Below are 18,356 nucleotides of genomic sequence, written 5' to 3' on the forward strand. Positions count from 1 at the left end.
CAGTTGTGTTGAACCAAAGTTCTATATGTAGCCGGCTCAGAAGATGAGATTAAAATAAGCCAAACAAAACCTAACCATGACCAAAATAGGTATGTGTCTTTTTGCTTCCAGCTCTCTCAAAAAAGTAACAATAATGCAATACTATATATCTTCAGTTAATTAATGCAAGTTTTTTTGCAGCAAGCTTTTGTACCTCATTCTGTATTGCAGACCATCTGTCTCTGTGAATAGTTAGTTCTCACCCGCAGCCTGCTTCCTAACCCTTAGAATAAATGTTATCTCCTTCCAAGCCCAGAAAAACGTTCTGTAGACCAGAGGGGGATAAGGGCTTACATTTCAAGGAGACTGATACTGTTACTTTCTCATCTACACCGCCACCACCTCTGGTGTTAATGAAGCAGCACCTTCACACCCGTGAACAAGAGCCCTGATGTCTGTAACAGGAACAATTCTCACTGGTCAATCAGATGGCACAATTTGTACCCGGAGAAAGAAAAGCTTAATTCCGTTACCTCTAAGTGACTTCGCCTCTCGGCAATCACACGTTCATCCTTGTTTCCAAATAGTTTCTTTGGAGGGAACTCAAGGGTAGAAAGCTGAAATAGATATTTTATAAGAGACGTATTAATATCATACCAATGATCCCTGGGTGTTTATTAATCTATTATTTGGAGTTGCTATCATGCTATCAAGAGGAAGAGGTTGGAAGTTTAAAGATGGTAGGTCCTCCCTTGCTTTGTCACGCACCGACTGTGGGATCTCGAACAGACAGGGCAAGATTCCACAATGGTCAAATGAGGAGGGACGGGAACTCAAGGGAAAAACAGATCTGAGTCTCAATATTTTGTCTCAGGCAACATATCAGACTCTTTGCCAGATGGCGTTTCACAAGTTTTATTTGTTAAAACACAAGTTTGTTCTTCTCCTAGTCCCCTCCTTACACTAGAATTCAATTATTTTTGTGCTGAGATAAGAATTTGAAAATTAACTTGCACACTACCTGAACATTTTGTAAAATAGTTCTGAGACCATTGTTCAGGTTCTTTAAACACTCCATATTGCCTTTTTATAGCTACTGTTACAAATGAAGAATTACTGTGTGGAAAGAGGACCTCTCTTTGAATCTTTTCACCTTGTTCCTTAGAGAATAAAGGTTCAGAATTTGTTTTTAGCCAGGTCTTGGGATTTCATAGTTATTTTCTTTGTGCTTCTCTTCTTGGAGGTATTAAAATTGCAATAAAAAGATAAGTTTTATTATAGACTGGGAGGCAAGAAAGAACTCTATAATCTGGTGAGAGCCTGACCAGCCAGTGCTGCTCTGGTTGAATGAAAGCTAAGCAGCAATAATTGCTGGTGTTGATGAAATTCACTACTTCCTGCCTTCCTCACCTTGTTGGGTTCAGACAAATTGAGAAGCCAATGAAGAATTATCGAGAAAAAATTAACAACATTTCTTCTACAATATAGGTCACAATATGCCACAAAAATCCCTGTTCTATACATATGCAAATCTCTTACTTGATTTAAATTTTTATTACTACGGTGGGAATCAAAAATTAAAAACTAGCATCGATATACAGAGTGCTTTCAAAACTTAGTAAGTATAAGAATATACATAAAATGCACACACCATAAGTAAACAACTTGATGAATTTTCAACACACTGAAACCACCACCCAGATCAAGAAAGAGGACATGCCAAGCACCCAGGAACCCCCCCAAACACACCCAGTCATGCCCTCCCGCCCTCTATAAAGGTTGACGCTAGCCTGACTTCTAACAAGTGTAGCTCAGCGTTGTGTACTTTTGAACTTTATGTAAATGGTACCATGCAGTGTGAACTCCTTCGTGTCTGCCTTCACCACGCTGCCTCATGTCTGTGACATCCATTCATGTTGCTGTGGGTAGCGACAGTTTGCTCATTCTTGTGGCAGTATACTACTCCACTATGTGAACATTCCACCATTTATTTGTTCAACAGTCTCTTGTTACTGGGCTTTTGGTTAGTTTCTAGTTTTTGGCCGTTAGGAAGTGTGCTGCTATGAACATTTCCCCAAAGGTATTCTGATGAGTGTATAGAAGGATTTCTGCTGGTCAGAGGCTCAGGAGTAAAAATGCTGTGTCTTGGAGTATGAAAGTGTTCGTCTGTATGTGAAATTATCAAACGGTTTTCCAAAGTGGTTTAACTACCTGACACTCCCACCAACAGTGGCTGTGAGAGATCCCATTGCTTCCCATCTCGCCAACACCTGGTGCTGTGGTTTCTCATCTTGGCAATTCTGGCGGGTATGTAGTCATTTCCACTGTGGTTCAACTCTGCATTTTTCTACTGACCAATGATGTTGAGCATCTTTTCACATGCACACTGACCATCTGGTTAGTCACTTTTGATAAGTGTCTGTTCAACTCTTTTGGCCATTTTTTTTATTAGGTATCTTCTTTTTTCTTATGAAGAGTAATTCTCCCTTTCTACCCTCATCAAGGTATCTTTATGGTTCTTTCTAAAGTTAAGTGCAGTTGTGCAGATGTTTACTTCCTTCATACTCTAGTGTTCTCCCTACAAAGCAGAGAAAACTTGGGATGGATGGGGTGTACACCTTCTCCTCCTTCTCTCACCGAGTTCCAATTCTGTTGCTGACACTGAGCTTTAAAGTCAGTTCAAGGTTAAATGAAAGACCGTGGGCACTGAGGTAAGACAGACCAGTCTGAATCTTGGCTTGACCACTATCTAGCTGACTAGTTGTGTTTCTTTCTGCCTAAATATTCTCTGCTGAGACTATGGACTCTGGGAAACAAACTGAGGGCTTCAGAGGGGAGGGGGGTGGGGGACTGGGATAGGCCGGTGATGGGTATTAAGGAGGGCACGTATTGCATGGTGCACTGGGTGTTATACGCAAGTAATAAATCATGGAACTTTACATCATAATAAAAAAATTTAAAAAAATAAAAATAATAAATAAATAAATAAATATTCTCTGCTGAAAAGAAGCCAGAAAACTATACTAAACTTCCCCAGGTTTCTGTGAAGATTTAGTGAAGTAACAACACATGGACCTTAGCCACTGTTCTTATTTGCTAGAGATATGCTCATTACTAAGAAAGCATCATGCCACTTCCTCTTGGGCCCTCTTTCCATCCCTGGATTGGTGATGTGGCTTTGAGGAGCAAAGGGTTTTCCGGAACCCCGGTCTCACTGGCACCAACACACTTCCCATATGTTGCAGCTTAGAGAAGACAGGTACATCAGGGCTTGTTTTTTGGGCTTCATCCAGCCCCACTTTTATCTTGTACAAGTGTGTTTCCCCCCACTGCAGTGATGCTGGAACCTTGGCAGGCATGCTTTCACAGTTGGTTGTTTTGTCATTTTCTTATATGGCTGATGAGGTGATGTGGTTTCTGTCAGGGGAAATTTATAGTCACACTTGTACGCTCAGTCGGAAATGGTGCACTAAAAGGACTTCAGGCAGCTGAACTGGGTGGGGAGCTACCATTTAAATGTCCTCATCACCAACGGCAAATGCTCTATTCGGAGGTGGAGGATAAAATTTTGTGCCGTTAATATCCACCCTGTGAAATAAGCATGTGTAAATTATGTGTAATACTGTTGTTCAGATATTAGGAAGAAAAGGGCACCTGTTTACAACTTTCAGGCATATAATCAGAGGACTATAATATTCACCCATTTAACTTGAAGGACAAGGAAATGTAGTTCCAGAGTTAAGTGACTCAGAAAGGTTTGCAGTCACAGGGTGGCCGGGTCAGGACAAGGAATTGGCGCTGACTCTAAATGTTACTTTTTTTGTTTTTTCCCATTTTATTTATTTATTTATTAATTATATGTTAGTCACCATATAGCACATCATTAGTTTTTGATGTAGTGTTCCATGATTCATTGTTTGTGTATAACACCCAGTGCTCCATGCAGTATGTGCCCTCCTTAACACCCTTCACCAGGCTAGCCCAGCCCCCCACCCTCTTCCCCTCTAAAACCCTCAGTTTGTTTCCTGGAGTCCAGTCTCTCATGGTTCATTTCCCCCTCTGTTTACCCCCCCTTCATTTTTCCCTTCCTTCTCCTAAGGATCTCCCTGCTATTCCTTATGTTCCACAAATGAGTGAAACCATATGATAATTGTCTTTCTCTGCTTGACTTATTTCATTTAGCATAATCTCCTCCAGTCCCAACCATGTTGATGCAAATGTTGGGTAATCAATAGTTCTTTCTGATGGCTGAGTAATATTCCATTATATATATGGACCACATCTTCTTAATCCATTTGTCTGTTGAAGGGCACCTCGGCTTCTTCCACAGTTTGGCTATTGTGGAGAATGCTGCTATGAACATTGGGGTGCATACGGTCCTTCTCTTCACTACATCTGTATCTTTGGGGTAAACACCCAGTAGTGCAATGGTTGGGTCACAGGGTAGCTCTACTTTTAACTTTTTAAGGGACCTCCACACTGTTTTCCAGAGTGGTTGTACCAACTTGTATTCCCACCAACAATGTAGGAGGGTTCCCCTTTCTCCACATCCTCTCCAACATTTGTTCTTTCTTGCCTTGTCAATTTTTGCCATTCTAACTGGCATAAGGTGGTATCTCAGTGTGGTTTTGATTTCAATTTCCCTGATGGCTAATGATGTTGAACATTTTTTCATGTGTCTTTTAGCCATTTGTATGTCTTTACTGAAAAAGTATCTGTTCATATCTTCTGCACCACCATGCTGCAGCAGGGGTCCTCAATGAATGGAAAAATCCCTTTGAAGTCCTCGTGGATCCAGGATTCAGATGAAAGAAAGTAATCCCTCCCTAAGTATATTAAACCAGAAAAATGATGTAGAGCTTCTAGACAGTGGCCAACAGTTCCAAGAGCTGCTAACGGCACGTCACGGAGGCCAGATACCCAATAAGGGAACAGGAATGTGACAGGAGTGGGAGTAACAGGTAAGGGGCTGGGTTGGGAGACAGGCTCCCAGCAGTCCATCCTAGGACATATAAGATTAGTCAGATCCTGTCAGCTTACTCCTCTCACAATAAAAAGCAGGAATAATGGTGGCTATCCTTATACGTAGTTGAAGTGATGAAGAGAGGAAGAAAATGAACAGGAGCAGAAGTTCCAATGTGATTCTTGAAAGGAAGGCACGATCCTGGGCCCAAGTGCTATTGGTGGGGCTGGGACACAAGCCAACTAAAGTAGAAAGGCAAGGCTGTGAGACAAAGTATTAAAAAAAAAATACTGCCTTCATTAAAATAATTATATTTACATCAGAAACAGCTCTCCAACTCTCTTCCTCTGGATAGAATGGAAATGACCTCCATTTCTCCTTTTTTAGAGAAATCTTAACAGTGCTTTTTAGCCCTTGCTATCTATAAGCTCTTAGGCTAAATGAGATGAAATTGCCAATTTTGTAAGTTAAAAATGGTTGAATATCAGCAATTTCATCTGGTTAAACCCTGCATAAAACTTTGACATTTTTAAGCGACCACTAGGGCAAAGATACATTTCCATCTGCTTTACCTGCCAAGCGTAAGTATTCTCATTTGATGGATTGTCAGTTGGCTCTATCAAACCAATATTCTTTCAAAAGAATATTTCTCTTAAAGTACCCAAAAATAATACTGAACTAGAAATATCTTATATTAAAATATACAGGACAAGGAAATGGCCAAGGAGTTGGGAATGCAGGGTAGGTGGTACAGGAGGCCATTTGGGACCCATAGCTGTTGACACAGAACATATAGTCACGGCCATCTGAGTCAGCCCATCCTCCAGAAGGGAAAAAGAACACCATCATCTTTGCTTGGACTAGGGGAAGAGGACAGCAATTACTACTTTGTTCTCAAAACAGTAACATTATAAAAATCCTTACAAGAGTTTAGAAGCCTAGAATAGAGAAGAGGCCTAAACTCCTTCTCTCTACAAGTACAAAGTGATTGCCTCATTTATTTTAAAACAGACAGCAGGGGTGCCTGGGTGGCTCAGTCGTTAAGTGTCTGCCTTCGGCTCAGGGCGTGATCCCGGTGTTATCGGATCGAGCCCCACATCAGGCTCCTCTGCTATGAGCCTGCTTCTTCCTCTCCCACTCCCCCTGCTTGTGTTCCCTCTCTCGCTGGCTGTCTCTCTCTGTCAAATAAATAAATAAAATCTTAAAAAAATAAAAAATAAATAAAAAATAAATAAATAAAACAGACAGCAAAACCAATCCTCTGTAGGTTTCTTTTCTGGGTTGTGAATTAATTAAATGGCCCAAATCATTTTTAAAAAGGATAATTTACCAAGATCAACCGAGTCACTGGTCAGGATAAAGTACCTGGAGAGCCAAAACAAGCAAACAAAGAAATGGACAAAAAAGAAACAAACGAAAAAGAGAAACTCTTCCATTCTGCTGAAAGTGTTGCTGTCTGAAAAGTAGTATTTCCAACAAATTAAGAATACAAGAAAGGGCTGAAAAGGGGGCGACTCCAAACTGACCCTGACCTTTCCACTCATGCCCGATACACATCAACACCTTTTGTTTGCTTGCTTGGTTTCTCATGTTAAACAGAAATCTTTAAATAAGACATATTATCTGGACATTTTCATTTCTCAAGTTCTTCATATTCATAAATTTTCATTTTTATTGTTTCATTTTTTAATTTAGCAGATGGTCCAGATTTGATTTCCAAGAGAAACATTGTCAGCAACAGTGAATGGCAATCTGTAGGCAGAGGAGAAACTCCTCTGATTTCCTTTGTAACCTGGTGACAAAAGAAACACAGTGGCCTACATTTCTAAAAATCACAGTTCCTTAAGTCCTACATTCCGTACAATAACTAAATTCTAGGGGACTCAGATAAATAGTTCTGACTCATATACAAATTATCAATATACTGGGGTTTGGAAACAAGGGAAAAATAACTTTCTTTCTATAAGAATTCATTTTCATAAAGAACAAGAGCCATCATTTCCCCCTTATAACTTTCACAGAGTGTCTCGCGTTGACAAGTATGATTCTAACAAAAATAATCTTTCTACAAACTGTAAAATGTAAGGAAACAGCTCTGATTAAAGATGGTGAGCTCATCTCCTTCAAAAGCACCACCAGAAGCAACAGAAGAGATGAAAAGGAAACACTTTGTCTCCAAACTAGGAAACTGCCACAGCCCCGCACGGCAGGCCAGGCGGCACCCAGGGAAAGCGCTGTGGGGCCACCAAGGGCCTCCCTCACCTCACCTCCGGACTGTGGGCACCATGAGTGAGCCACCAAGGCAAACATCCAAACTCTCAGATATTCCACTATACTGCGATTAAAAAGGCTAAATCTAGGGACAAGGAAAAGGTGGGAGACACCTGCAGCAAAGAAGAAGGTGAGTAGGGTTTGTGGGGGGAAAAAACTGGAGAAGCTCACAGTGTTAGAAGGAAGAAAGGTCTGAGGGCAAGCATTTGACCCTACAGTGACCCCCACTGCCCTCATGAACACCAGAAAATAAGAGAACAAGTGTCTCAAAGCAAAGAAGAAACTGGTGGAAAGAAATTCAGAAAAATCTCAGGTAGTTCAGGTAAGTCGTAGGTTGTTATCTTTATCATCCCTAACATTTGTCCCCTCCTTGTCCTAGTGATACACCAGTGTTTCCTTCAACAAATAGTCTACTTCACTTAGAGATGAGAAATAAGGGGTACCTGGTTGGCTCAGTTGGGTAAGCATCTGCCTTCAGCTCAGGTTATGATCCCAGGGTCCTGGGATCAAGCCCTGCATCGGGCTCCCTGCTTAGCGGGGAGGCTGCTTCTCCCTCTGCCCCTCCCCACTCCCACCACTTGTGCTCTCTCTCTCTCAAATAAATAAATTCTTTAAAAAAAAAGGGGGGGGGGAATAATTAGGGGCACCTGGGTGGCTCAATCTGTTGAGCACCCAACTCTTAATTTTGGTTCAGGTCATGGTCCTGGCGTTGTGAGACTGAGGCCCCTGTTGCTGAGCATGGGCTCAGCATAGAGTCTGCTTGAGATTCTCTCTCTCCTTCTGCCCCTCCCCTAGCACGCGCGTGCTCTCTCTCTCTCAAATAAATAAACAAACAAACAAATAAATAAATAAATAAAATTTTAAAAGGATGAGAATCAGAAGGAACCCTAACTGGAACTATGAGCAAATGAGTAGGGTGAGAAGAGGATGAGTAAAATATAAGCAAAGGCAGATAAAGAACACACACCACACGAAGAACTGGCCACAGACAGCCAGGAAGAACTAAGACACGAAGTTACTAACGGTCTTACAGGAGCCACAAAAATCATCTCAAAAGAAGAGTCCAAAGAAGTAGGTACCCAGATTGAAAGAAAAGACTACAAGGGGGAAAGGGGTGGAAAGGTGAGCCAGCTCTTGGAGAAATGGCTGATTCTAGGGCTGGGACAGGGAACAGGTGAGCTGAGCCTGGAGCATCTTGTAGGGCCTGAAAGGAAGTAGCCAAAACAAAGAGCACCATCATGGAGTACGATGAAGGATGCAAGCATTCCCTGAAAGAGCTCCCAAAGGCCAAAGATGGAATAATCTTAAAAACAAAATTAAAAGAAAAAATAGTATTGGCTTACAACCAAAATATGACTGGATAAGCAAACAATTGAATAAAGAAAGAAATGGGAAAGAACCGACAAGCCCCCTATGCACCAGAATTCCAAATAACTTGTGGACACTTCACCCTCCAGGAAGTGGAACATACCCTTCCATGACTAAAATGTGTGCTGTGCACAGTGACTTCCTTCCAAAGAGTAAGTACAGAGAGGGGGAAGCCCTTTGCAGGGAAGAAACCTGGAGCAACCTCAGCCAGGTGATCAGGACCAGTATCAACAGGGATAAGCCCTACAGACAGTGTCTGTCCCCTTCAAAGGATGTGATCACAACGGCACTTTACCTCTGTGGTTTTTGTCCCCTAAACCCACAACTCTCGTCTAATCATGAGAAAAGCAGCACACAAATCCCAATTGGGAACATTCTGTTAAATACCTGACCAGCATTCCTCAATACTGTCAAGGTCATCAAAAACAAGGTCAGTACACAAAACTGTCACAGCCAAGAGGAGCCTAAGGAGACCAGTAACTAAATACAATGTGGTATCCTGAATGAGATTCTAGAACAGAAAAGGGACATTAGGTAAAAACTAAAGAAATCTCAAAAATATAGACGTTAATAATAATGTATCAATATTAGTATTAGTTCACTCGTTGTGACACATGTACTATACTCATGTAAGGTGTTAATAACAGGCGGAAGCCTTGGGTTAGAACTAATAGAACTATTGGAATAGAACTTCTGGTTTTCTGATGTGTCATGTTAGAAGCTTGGAAGCCATCATCCTTGCCCTCCCAACAAGAAAAAAGCTGAACAGACTAGTTGTTGAAAGGCTCAACAGCTCTTCTTTGATCCATCAGAGAATTGATGTTAGCAGGCAAACATGTCCCCAAACTGGGGAGACAGGCGGGCGGAGACAGAATCCTAGCCTAGGGGGCGCAGAAGGCTGCCCTGGAGTAAGGAGAGTCAGGAACACTTTCACCTGTACCCCGTGAGTTACCCGAGGCTCAGCGCAGAGCGCTATTTGCCTTACAAGCTCGGTGTCTGTGCGGGGTCTGCATACTTCTGGTAGTTTTACCTCCACCCATGTTCTCACTGTGAGAGGGGAGAAAACTCTACAGGAGGAGAGAAAAAAATCACCTTTTTGAAACCCACCCAAAGCTGTTCTCCATACCAAGGCCTCCCCTCAAGGGAAATTCTTACTGGAATTTAACCACACCTTGGAATAACCAAAGCCTAACCAACCTAGGGAAAGTGGAATGCCCAACAGCAGGCTCCCTGGAAGAGGAAACCTCATCAAAGGCCTACAGGGCCCTCCCCACCTGCCCCACACACCTCACCACTACAGCAGAGGGCTCCTGCACAACAAGGGATTACAGATGAAAGACCTGCAAGCCTCAGGTTCTACTGAAGAAGTCTCTAGGAAAACCCAAAGGCAGGAGAGACACAACCAAGGGCACTGGGGCAAAGGTTAGCCTCTGATATCACAGCTGCAGCAAACTGCAAACACCGCCTGCATCCTAGCCCATGAACCTCGAACCTCACACTAAAGGCCCATCTACCTCAATCCCTTTTACCCAATACACCATGTCCGGCATTCAGCCAAAACTTAACAAGGCATGCTGAAAGGCAAAAAAAAAAAAAAAAAAAAAAAAAAAAGCGCTTAAACTATTCTAAAATAAAGAAAGTTAACTGGAAAATCACTACCACCACACCCTCCATCCCCACACTCCTCACTTATCCTCCCTAGCCCCAACCTGCTAAAACTTAAAAAAAAAAAAAAAAAAAAAAGTGATCCAGAAATACTCCAGAAAGAAACAGAAAAACAAAACAAAACAAAACAAAAACCACTTATTGGAATGAAAACCCCAGTAGAAGAAATAAAAGTAGAATGAATATAATGAAAACACCCATGAACACACAGTACATAAAGAAAATAACACAAATTGAAATGTGCTAAGGGAAAGGGAACATGAACCACAAGTTTAGACCTAACCAAAGTGTCTTTTCAAGTGTGCAGGCCACAGAGAGACATTCTCAAACACATAGGAACTCAAGTAAAACATATCAAGGGTTATCTTTTCCAAAACCTACTGGATAATCAAAAATAACCAACCAAGAGACAGCACAATATAAAGATCTCGGGAATGAAGAAATGATGGTAAAGTAAATATTGTCTCTATTTAAAATCACAACCAAGAGGGAAATATATTTGGCTTAGGTATAAAAGAATGCGAATGCTATATATCTTGACAATGTAAAAAACATAATATAAAATGACTTTGAGAATTTGGGAGATGGGAGTTAACAAAGTGTGCTAATTTGTCTTTGTTAAAAGAGTCAACTAAGGGATGTGAGGGCGATCTGGCTGGGCTATGTCACCCCACTGATCGCCAGGGATGATTTGCCTGATCTGGCTGGCTAAGGCGGGTGTCCCCTTCCTCCCTCACCGCCCCATGTGCATCCCTCCCCCACCAGAAGCTGCCCGCTCAGTTGCTCAGCCATAGAGGATGACCTTTGCCAATAGAGGAAGACTGTTCTTCCATCAAGGGTATATGAGTAGCTGTGCTCTCCTGCTGGGACCTCCACACAGGCTCTCAAAAGTCAACTGATGGTTCATAAAAGGGAAACACCACTGATAATTTGTAAAATGGAAACACATTTGAAAACTAGCAACTCACATTCTTATGTTTGTTTATATTCCTTTTTCTTAAAGTCATATATATTTTAGAGAACTTATAACTTCTGGTAGAGCAACATTTAATTTGAAGTTCAGCAATTTCTTCAGTTTTATTTCATTTTCTTTCACTTCTGACACCTTCAAGTAAAATTAAACTTAACGTTAGCAATTAAAGATAGGATATCTAGAATGAACCTAAGGTTATAAAGGTATTTCATTCTTTTTTTTTTCTCATTTTAATTTCTTTTTCTTAACCTACATATCCATCCTTTTATCCATGCCTATTCATTTAAGTACTTAAGATAATGTTCATTAAATAGTAACATTAATTATATTTAGAGAATGATTTTGGGTGATCTGTTGCTTTCTCCCTGTATTATGTGAAATTTTTATAAATGAGCATGCATCATTTTTATAGAAACAATAAAAAGTGTAATGGAACAGTTAAATTAACACCATATGTCTTTTTCTTTTAATAACCTGGGATTTAGGGCAATCAGATTTCAAGTCTCAGTTCAGCATGGAGCTGCTGGTATATTCTTGAGCAATGTATAGAAACTAGTTTCTAGTTTTATCACCTGTGAAACCTGAAGGAGTTGAACGAAGATGTTCAAGTTCCTTTTCAGCTCTGAAATTCTGTAACTCAAGTACCGATGATTAAAATCTCTGTATGCAGGACTTAGAAGTAGCATTTCAGGTACCATCGAGATGTTTTACCTATCCTCTTGGCTATATTGCTTTTGAGGAGTGTATTGACTTCCTGTAAAAGCTTCACAGCATTCTTATTTGAAGAAAGGCCAAGGTATGTAGAAGGAAAATAGGGCCCAATATAATAATGAAGCATGTTACTTTTGAAGAGGCTGTAGAACAGAAAAAGGACAGACATAAATGGGAATGCAGTATTCATGAGAAATCCCTTAAAATGGTACCTCTTCCTGCTACAGTCATTATCCCTGCAGCAGGAGTGGGAAACGATGCAAAGACATTTGAGCTCTTATGGGAAAATTGTACGTTAAAGTTACAAATGATGACTAAGATCAAATAAACTGAGTATTTGTGGAAGACATGGTAGGCCTGGAGAACACTGGAAGAAAATTGAACAGCCCAATGGCCCACTTTGTATAATTATGAAATGTGATTATGCAGACTAAAACACAGGAAACAAATGAGGGTAAAACAGCACATTTCTTTGGCCTAAGAGAAACATAATGACAAGCTTGTTCTGCAATTCAGTAAATAAAACATATTCTTGAGACAAAAAGGTTGAAATAAAAGCCATTAGAAAAAATGAAATCAGGAATTTTGAGCCCTACCGGTTTTCAGTGAAATTTGTCTTTCCCTTCTTCAGTGACTGTGGAGTCTAAAAACCCAAGTTATTAACTTTATTCCGAACAACAAGCCTCTAATTTGTAGGATGAACAACAGATCTACGTGAAGAATTATCAACAGAGTGAGATAAGACAATTAGTAGTTGCTTATAACTGACAGCCATTTTATGGAATTATCTGTGAATCTCAGTATTACGAAAATGAAAGCACTGAGAATCCATTCGTCCATCACACTAGCTAGCCATGTATCTATCTGCATGTCTATCAGCAACACAGTCAGCATTCTCTGTTGCTTTGTACCATTTCTTAATGACCTTGATGATCGCAGAGTGAAATTTCCATCTCCAGGTTGATTTTTCTCTTTCTGATTCCCAGGGAACTGACACAGCCCGATTATCTTCAAAGACCCATCACGCTGGAATCCTGACTTCAATGTTTATTAGATTATAATAAGATAGGTCGGCCAGTCTGCTGCCATCAAGAAGACAAATTCTAGGTAATGGAAAAGTCTGCTTTCATTATAAGCCTTTCTCTCTTGGCCAAGTTCACTTTTTAGGTTAGCCAGACCCTATATTAGGTCCAGGTGGTCTCAGATGCAACAGACAGCACAGATTTTGATAAATGGCATCGTTATTCTTTGGATATAAATAATGGCAGCCCTTATACAAAAATTTAAATGAGTGATAAAAAGTCTTGCTTATCTTTTATGATTTTATAAAAATTAAGCTGCTAAAACTACATTATAAATCACTAAAAGAAAACTGAAAACAACTAATAAAGTGTGGAATCTTTACGAATGAAAGAAAAACATTTGACTTCTGTTACCACCTAAGAAAAGTGCATTTTATTTTCTATTTTCATTCCTCATTTACTAGGCATTTTTTTCCTTCCTCCTGTAACACTTGGCTAACTAAGTAGTACCTGATTTTTAAAGACGGGGTTGGGGGTAGGGGGAAATTCCATCTGGCACTCTAATTGGTCAGATCAGCTTTAACCTGTCTTTTACAAGTAGACACACCTACATGATGACTGACAGCGTCTGAAACATCCATACCCTGCGGGTTTGTGGCTGTAAATTTTAGCCACTCCAGCTTTTGAGAAATGCAAATAATGAAAACTCATCAAAGGGCTGCCACAATTCTCACAGCTGACTAAGTGGGAGCATTTCTGACTACTCAAAATTAACAGCAGCTTCCAAGGTCTTATAAGAACAGCTGTCACTGAGAAATACACTCACAAACAAATAAGCAATTTTCTTCCAAGTTCTGTTAGAGGCATGAAAGAGCAACTCTTCAGAACAATCTAGCAGACTTATTAAAGCAGGGATGAGCTACCTTTAGACCTTTGATATGGTAACAAGCACACCCCAATATTTATGAATACCTGCTGTGTGCCTCGCCCAGAGCCAGGCGCATTCTATCCTTCAACATCCACAGAATGAGGGAGGAAGGCAGGACTCTTTGCTGGTGGCCCGTGTGGAGTAGCCAGCAATTACAATGCGGACATACCACTAACAGAGCTGCTGTCCTGTTGTCACCAAAGTGCTAAAACTCGGAGTCATACTAGGTACAAAACCATCTCTGGATACAGTTAAGACCGCACTGACTTGGTCATATTTGGTAAAAGGACTGTAACTTTTCCACATAAAATCTCACTCCTCCCAAAGCCAGTGTCAATCTTATTTAAGCATGAGCCAGGGAAGACAGATTTGAGGACATTCGTATGTGCCGAAACAATTTTTCAAAGTGAGAAATGTTTCAGATCTGTGAGAATTTAATATTGCATATTTAAGAATAATTACACAGTTGGACTAACTCAAATGCTTGCATTTTCTGTCTCTTATTATGATGTTACTTGCCTCCTTCAGGGACTGAGGCATGGCAGGAACCTCTCACTGTCATAACATTTCACAGAAGAAACCCAGTTTCTGGTTATCCGTAGGGACTTGCTTATGTAACAGATTTTTGCAGAGAAGAGATGTTCTTCTCTTTGGTCTCATCTGGGACACTCTGAAAACTCCCTCTTCTTGAATGAACATGGTCACGGAGAAGGAGACTCAAAACAAAGAAGGACTAGGAATCAGGAGACATGAACTCTGCCTATGCTCCAAGTCTTGGTGTGACTTTCAACAAAACTCTGTCTGGGCATCTGAGTCCTCATTTCTAAAATGAGAAGCCGTGGAGTACCCAAACCTTTAAGGCGCCATGGCGTCCTTACGTTTCGTAGGGTGCAAATGGGTCCAACTCCCTGCTGTAGAAGTCTCCTTGCCAGCGGCAGATGACAGCCTGCTACTCTATGCTTCAGAGTTTCGGGTGGTCAAAGAAACAATCAACATGCTCTCACTGTCTAGGCTTAAGCTCGCCTGTCATTAACTTTGACAAGATTATTGGTCCCTGGAAATCACCTTTTAGAACTGGTGACCTATAATAATGAAAAATCAACTAATGCTCCCGAGGTGGATGCAAAAGAAATGACAGGTGGCATATTAACCAGTGGCCCGGAGAGCATCATTTGGGGAATTTGGTCCTTAACTACACACTCTTAGGTCCACATCAGATTTACTGAATCAGAATTTCCTAGTGTGGCATCTGTGCCCACATATCCTGGAAAAGCTTCCCAGCAAATTCTGATGCCTTCTGCTCCCAGCTCCCCTTACCCTTGAAAGCAGTGACTTAAATACTGTTTATCTATCGGGTGGAAAGAATGGTGGGATGCAAACCATACAGTGAGATACCTGAGTCTCTCATAACATACTAGGTCAGGAAGCTGGCAGGCAGCGTTCTATTTTTGTCTCCATAGCTGTTTGCTATTTAAAAATTCAAGGGGGCTGAGGGCTTGGTGCAGGTGAATTTATCTAAGGCTTACTGGATGCTCCCTGTGGCTATGGTTGGTAGCATTATAATTTGGGTTGTGAGTACATTTGCAATTTTTATATTAAATTTGGAATGCTGGTTATAAAACTGTTGAGAATGCATTTCCGTGATCGATGGTAAATAGCTGTCCAAAACAAATCCAAGGCCAATAGCCAGTTTCTTTTCTTTCCTTCTTTTTTCTTTTCTTTCTTTTTTTTTTTCCCCCTGGTGCTGCTTTGGGGAAATTACTTGGAAAATAAAGAAGGTGAGAAATGGTTCTATTGGCACAAACTGAAAGTCCATATACAAATTAAATCACCTCTTGCCTAATCAGGATTCTTTTTCCTTCCCATTGGTATTTACTGGGCACCCGGAGACTGCCAGATGTGAGCTAGGACGGTTGCTCTAACACAGAAGTCTTTCATGTTTTACTTGAAGGCTCTGAAAATATTTTTCTCCCTTAGCCCTGTAGGGAGAAGGGAGCCCCCTGGGGATGCGGCCGATGGAGGCTGATCTCCTGTTTGACACTTGGGGACTCTAATGACTCACTGTGATAACTCAGTTATGATGCAGACAGGCACATGCCATGTTTCACGTGACTTTTGCTCTCCCCACACACAGGCATTCAAAGTTCCCTTAGCATTTATTTGGATGGTACATTTTAATACATAACATAGCCCATTTCCATGGTTCGTCCTCTTGACTCTAGGCAGACTAACACACACCCGCTTCAGAAACACTCTTGGCCAAGATTATAAAAGGGCCCTCGATGATGGATTCCAAAGCCTCACTGTTCTCAGCATGAGATAGTTCTCCCAAGAGGTGAGGTGCCCACTAGGCTCTAGCACTTGGAAGGGAGGGTTCCTTGTTAAATGTATTAAAATAAAGTCCCCTAAAAATCAGAGTTTGGCATCTCTGAAGCTCCCAGAACGAGCAGCTCTGAGCGACCCTCTCACCTTCCAGCCCCACGTCCTACTACTTCCTTAAATACATTCAGAGCCCACTAGAGATCCAGAAAACAGGGCAGGGGAACCAGGTCTTCACTATGCATTCTAGTGGTTGAGAGGGAATATGGTGTTAAAAGTCTTTCTTTTCACAGCTTCTGGATGAGCTATGTTTCGATTTGATGGACTCACAGACTATGATGTGGATCCATAGGTGAACTTCATGGACACTAGACATTAACAGTAACTCTGCCTTTTCCGTGGCGAAAAGAGAACATTTGTTTCCGAGCATCTAACTTGACTGATGTTTAAAGGGATTGTACTACTGATTTTAACAGAGTCAAAAATTTTTCATACAGATAAAGAGCACTGCAGAAATGATTTGCATGATAAAATTTCAAAGACATGCGCTCTAGCAGATGCTGAAGATTACTTCCTAGTCACTTTCAATAACATATTTTATCTGAGGCTTTCACAAGCTTTTACAAACTAGCTGTGGCATTATCATTTTACAGATGTGGAGTCTGAAAACACAGGGTTTAAGTTGATTAAGATTCCATACAAGGTCAATGCAGGGGAGCAGAGAAAGAAAGCCAGAAGGAGCTATTATCTTGCGCCATACATGTCAGTATATCCAGAGGACAAATTAATTCAAGACAAAAGGGAAACCTATTTAGAATCCAAAAGAAACTGCTAGGATTAAGGAAAATGAATAAATAAAAATAAAACAATTTTAAAAACCTTGAATAAGGCAGCACTTCCAGTGAGGTCTCAGCCTCCTCAGACAGTGAATCTGAAAATAGAATGAGCATCATTCTCCCGTTATGATCCGAGGTCACCTGCAGCCAATCTTTTCTTCCTTAGTATTACACAGGACAAAGAACGTTGTTTTCTTTTTTATTCTGAAATTTGTCACTGTACAAAAGCAATGCACTAAATTTGTCTTTGGTTCCTGCTTTACCTCTGCCCTCAATCCCCATGTCTGCATTTCATGGGACCCAGTAGCTCCGTGTCCCTTCAATTCACAAATTTGTTGTGTGTGTAATAACCTTAAATTCCTTCTGTTTTCTTCACAGACATACGTTATAGCTAATAATCAACAACCCCTTCCTATTTTAATTCACCACCCAAGTGTATATAAATTATCCCTGAGGGATCTTCAGTTGACCTCACTCTCCTTAAGGAGACATTATAGTATACAGTAAATACTTAGGCAAATAAATATAAGTAAACAGGGAAATTAGAAGATTTAGCTGAATGATGGGTAAGGAATTCTTAAAACCTTGTCACTACCGGAGGCAAGGCCCTGGGCCTCTCAGTCTCCCCAATTTCTGTGTGTTCTTTTCCTAACCTTGATTCTTTGTAAATTGGTCTTTAAGAACAGTTGAGCAATTACCAAATTGCTTCACAGGGAAAGTATGCATGTGTGAATCAGAAGTCATGTAGATATTTTAAATAACGTGCACATAGGAGACACCTGGGTGGCTCAGTCAGTTAAGCGTCTGACTCTTGATCTCAGCTCAGGTCACGATCTCAGTGTTGTGAGATTGAATCCCGTATCAGATTTGTGCTGGGCATGGAGTCTGCTTGAGATTCTCTGGCCCCTCCCCCACCAACAGCCAGCTGTCTCTCTCAAAAAAAAAAGAACATGTACAGAGAGGTAGTCACAACAGCAAAAACCTAGAAACTACCCATATGTCCCTGAAGAGGATTCTGAAAATCCGGTATGGTGGTATGCCAACTTTGTTTACTAGGACCACTGCTCTTGGCAAACCCATCAATCGCTTGATAAATGGATAAAGTGTTGGTAGACTGGGGAAGTGATAGCTCTCTGGTGGGAAGCCACAGCTCTAGGCTTCCCCGAGTGAGGTGACTCTTACAATTCAGCACGTCCCTGTAGGTATTCTGCTGACAAGCAGGGCTATCTGTCTCACACCTCTCTTAACTCATTCAAAATGCTAAGTATGGCCTATGGGAGTCCTGTGAGTCTGAATGGTTAGCCAGACCCAAGAAGACCTT

The 18,356-nt window shown here is 41.0% G+C and overlaps 1 protein-coding gene across 5 annotated transcripts in view; it reads right to left on the minus strand.

Moving 5' to 3' along the window:
* The window catches only part of KIF16B (kinesin family member 16B), a 290,550-nt gene that overhangs the window by 32,261 nt on the left and 239,933 nt on the right, over positions 1 to 18,356 (minus strand). For all 5 annotated transcript variants that reach the window (XM_019801572.2, XM_019801575.2, XM_019801573.2 and 2 more), the window contains one exon: positions 513 to 596. In XM_019801572.2, coding sequence (XP_019657131.2) covers positions 513 to 596 — 84 coding nt within the window. The remainder of the gene's footprint in view (positions 1 to 512; positions 597 to 18,356) is intronic.

This window comes from Ailuropoda melanoleuca, chromosome 13 (assembly GCF_002007445.2).
Source record: "Ailuropoda melanoleuca isolate Jingjing chromosome 13, ASM200744v2, whole genome shotgun sequence".
Taxonomy (NCBI): Eukaryota; Metazoa; Chordata; class Mammalia; order Carnivora; family Ursidae; genus Ailuropoda; species Ailuropoda melanoleuca.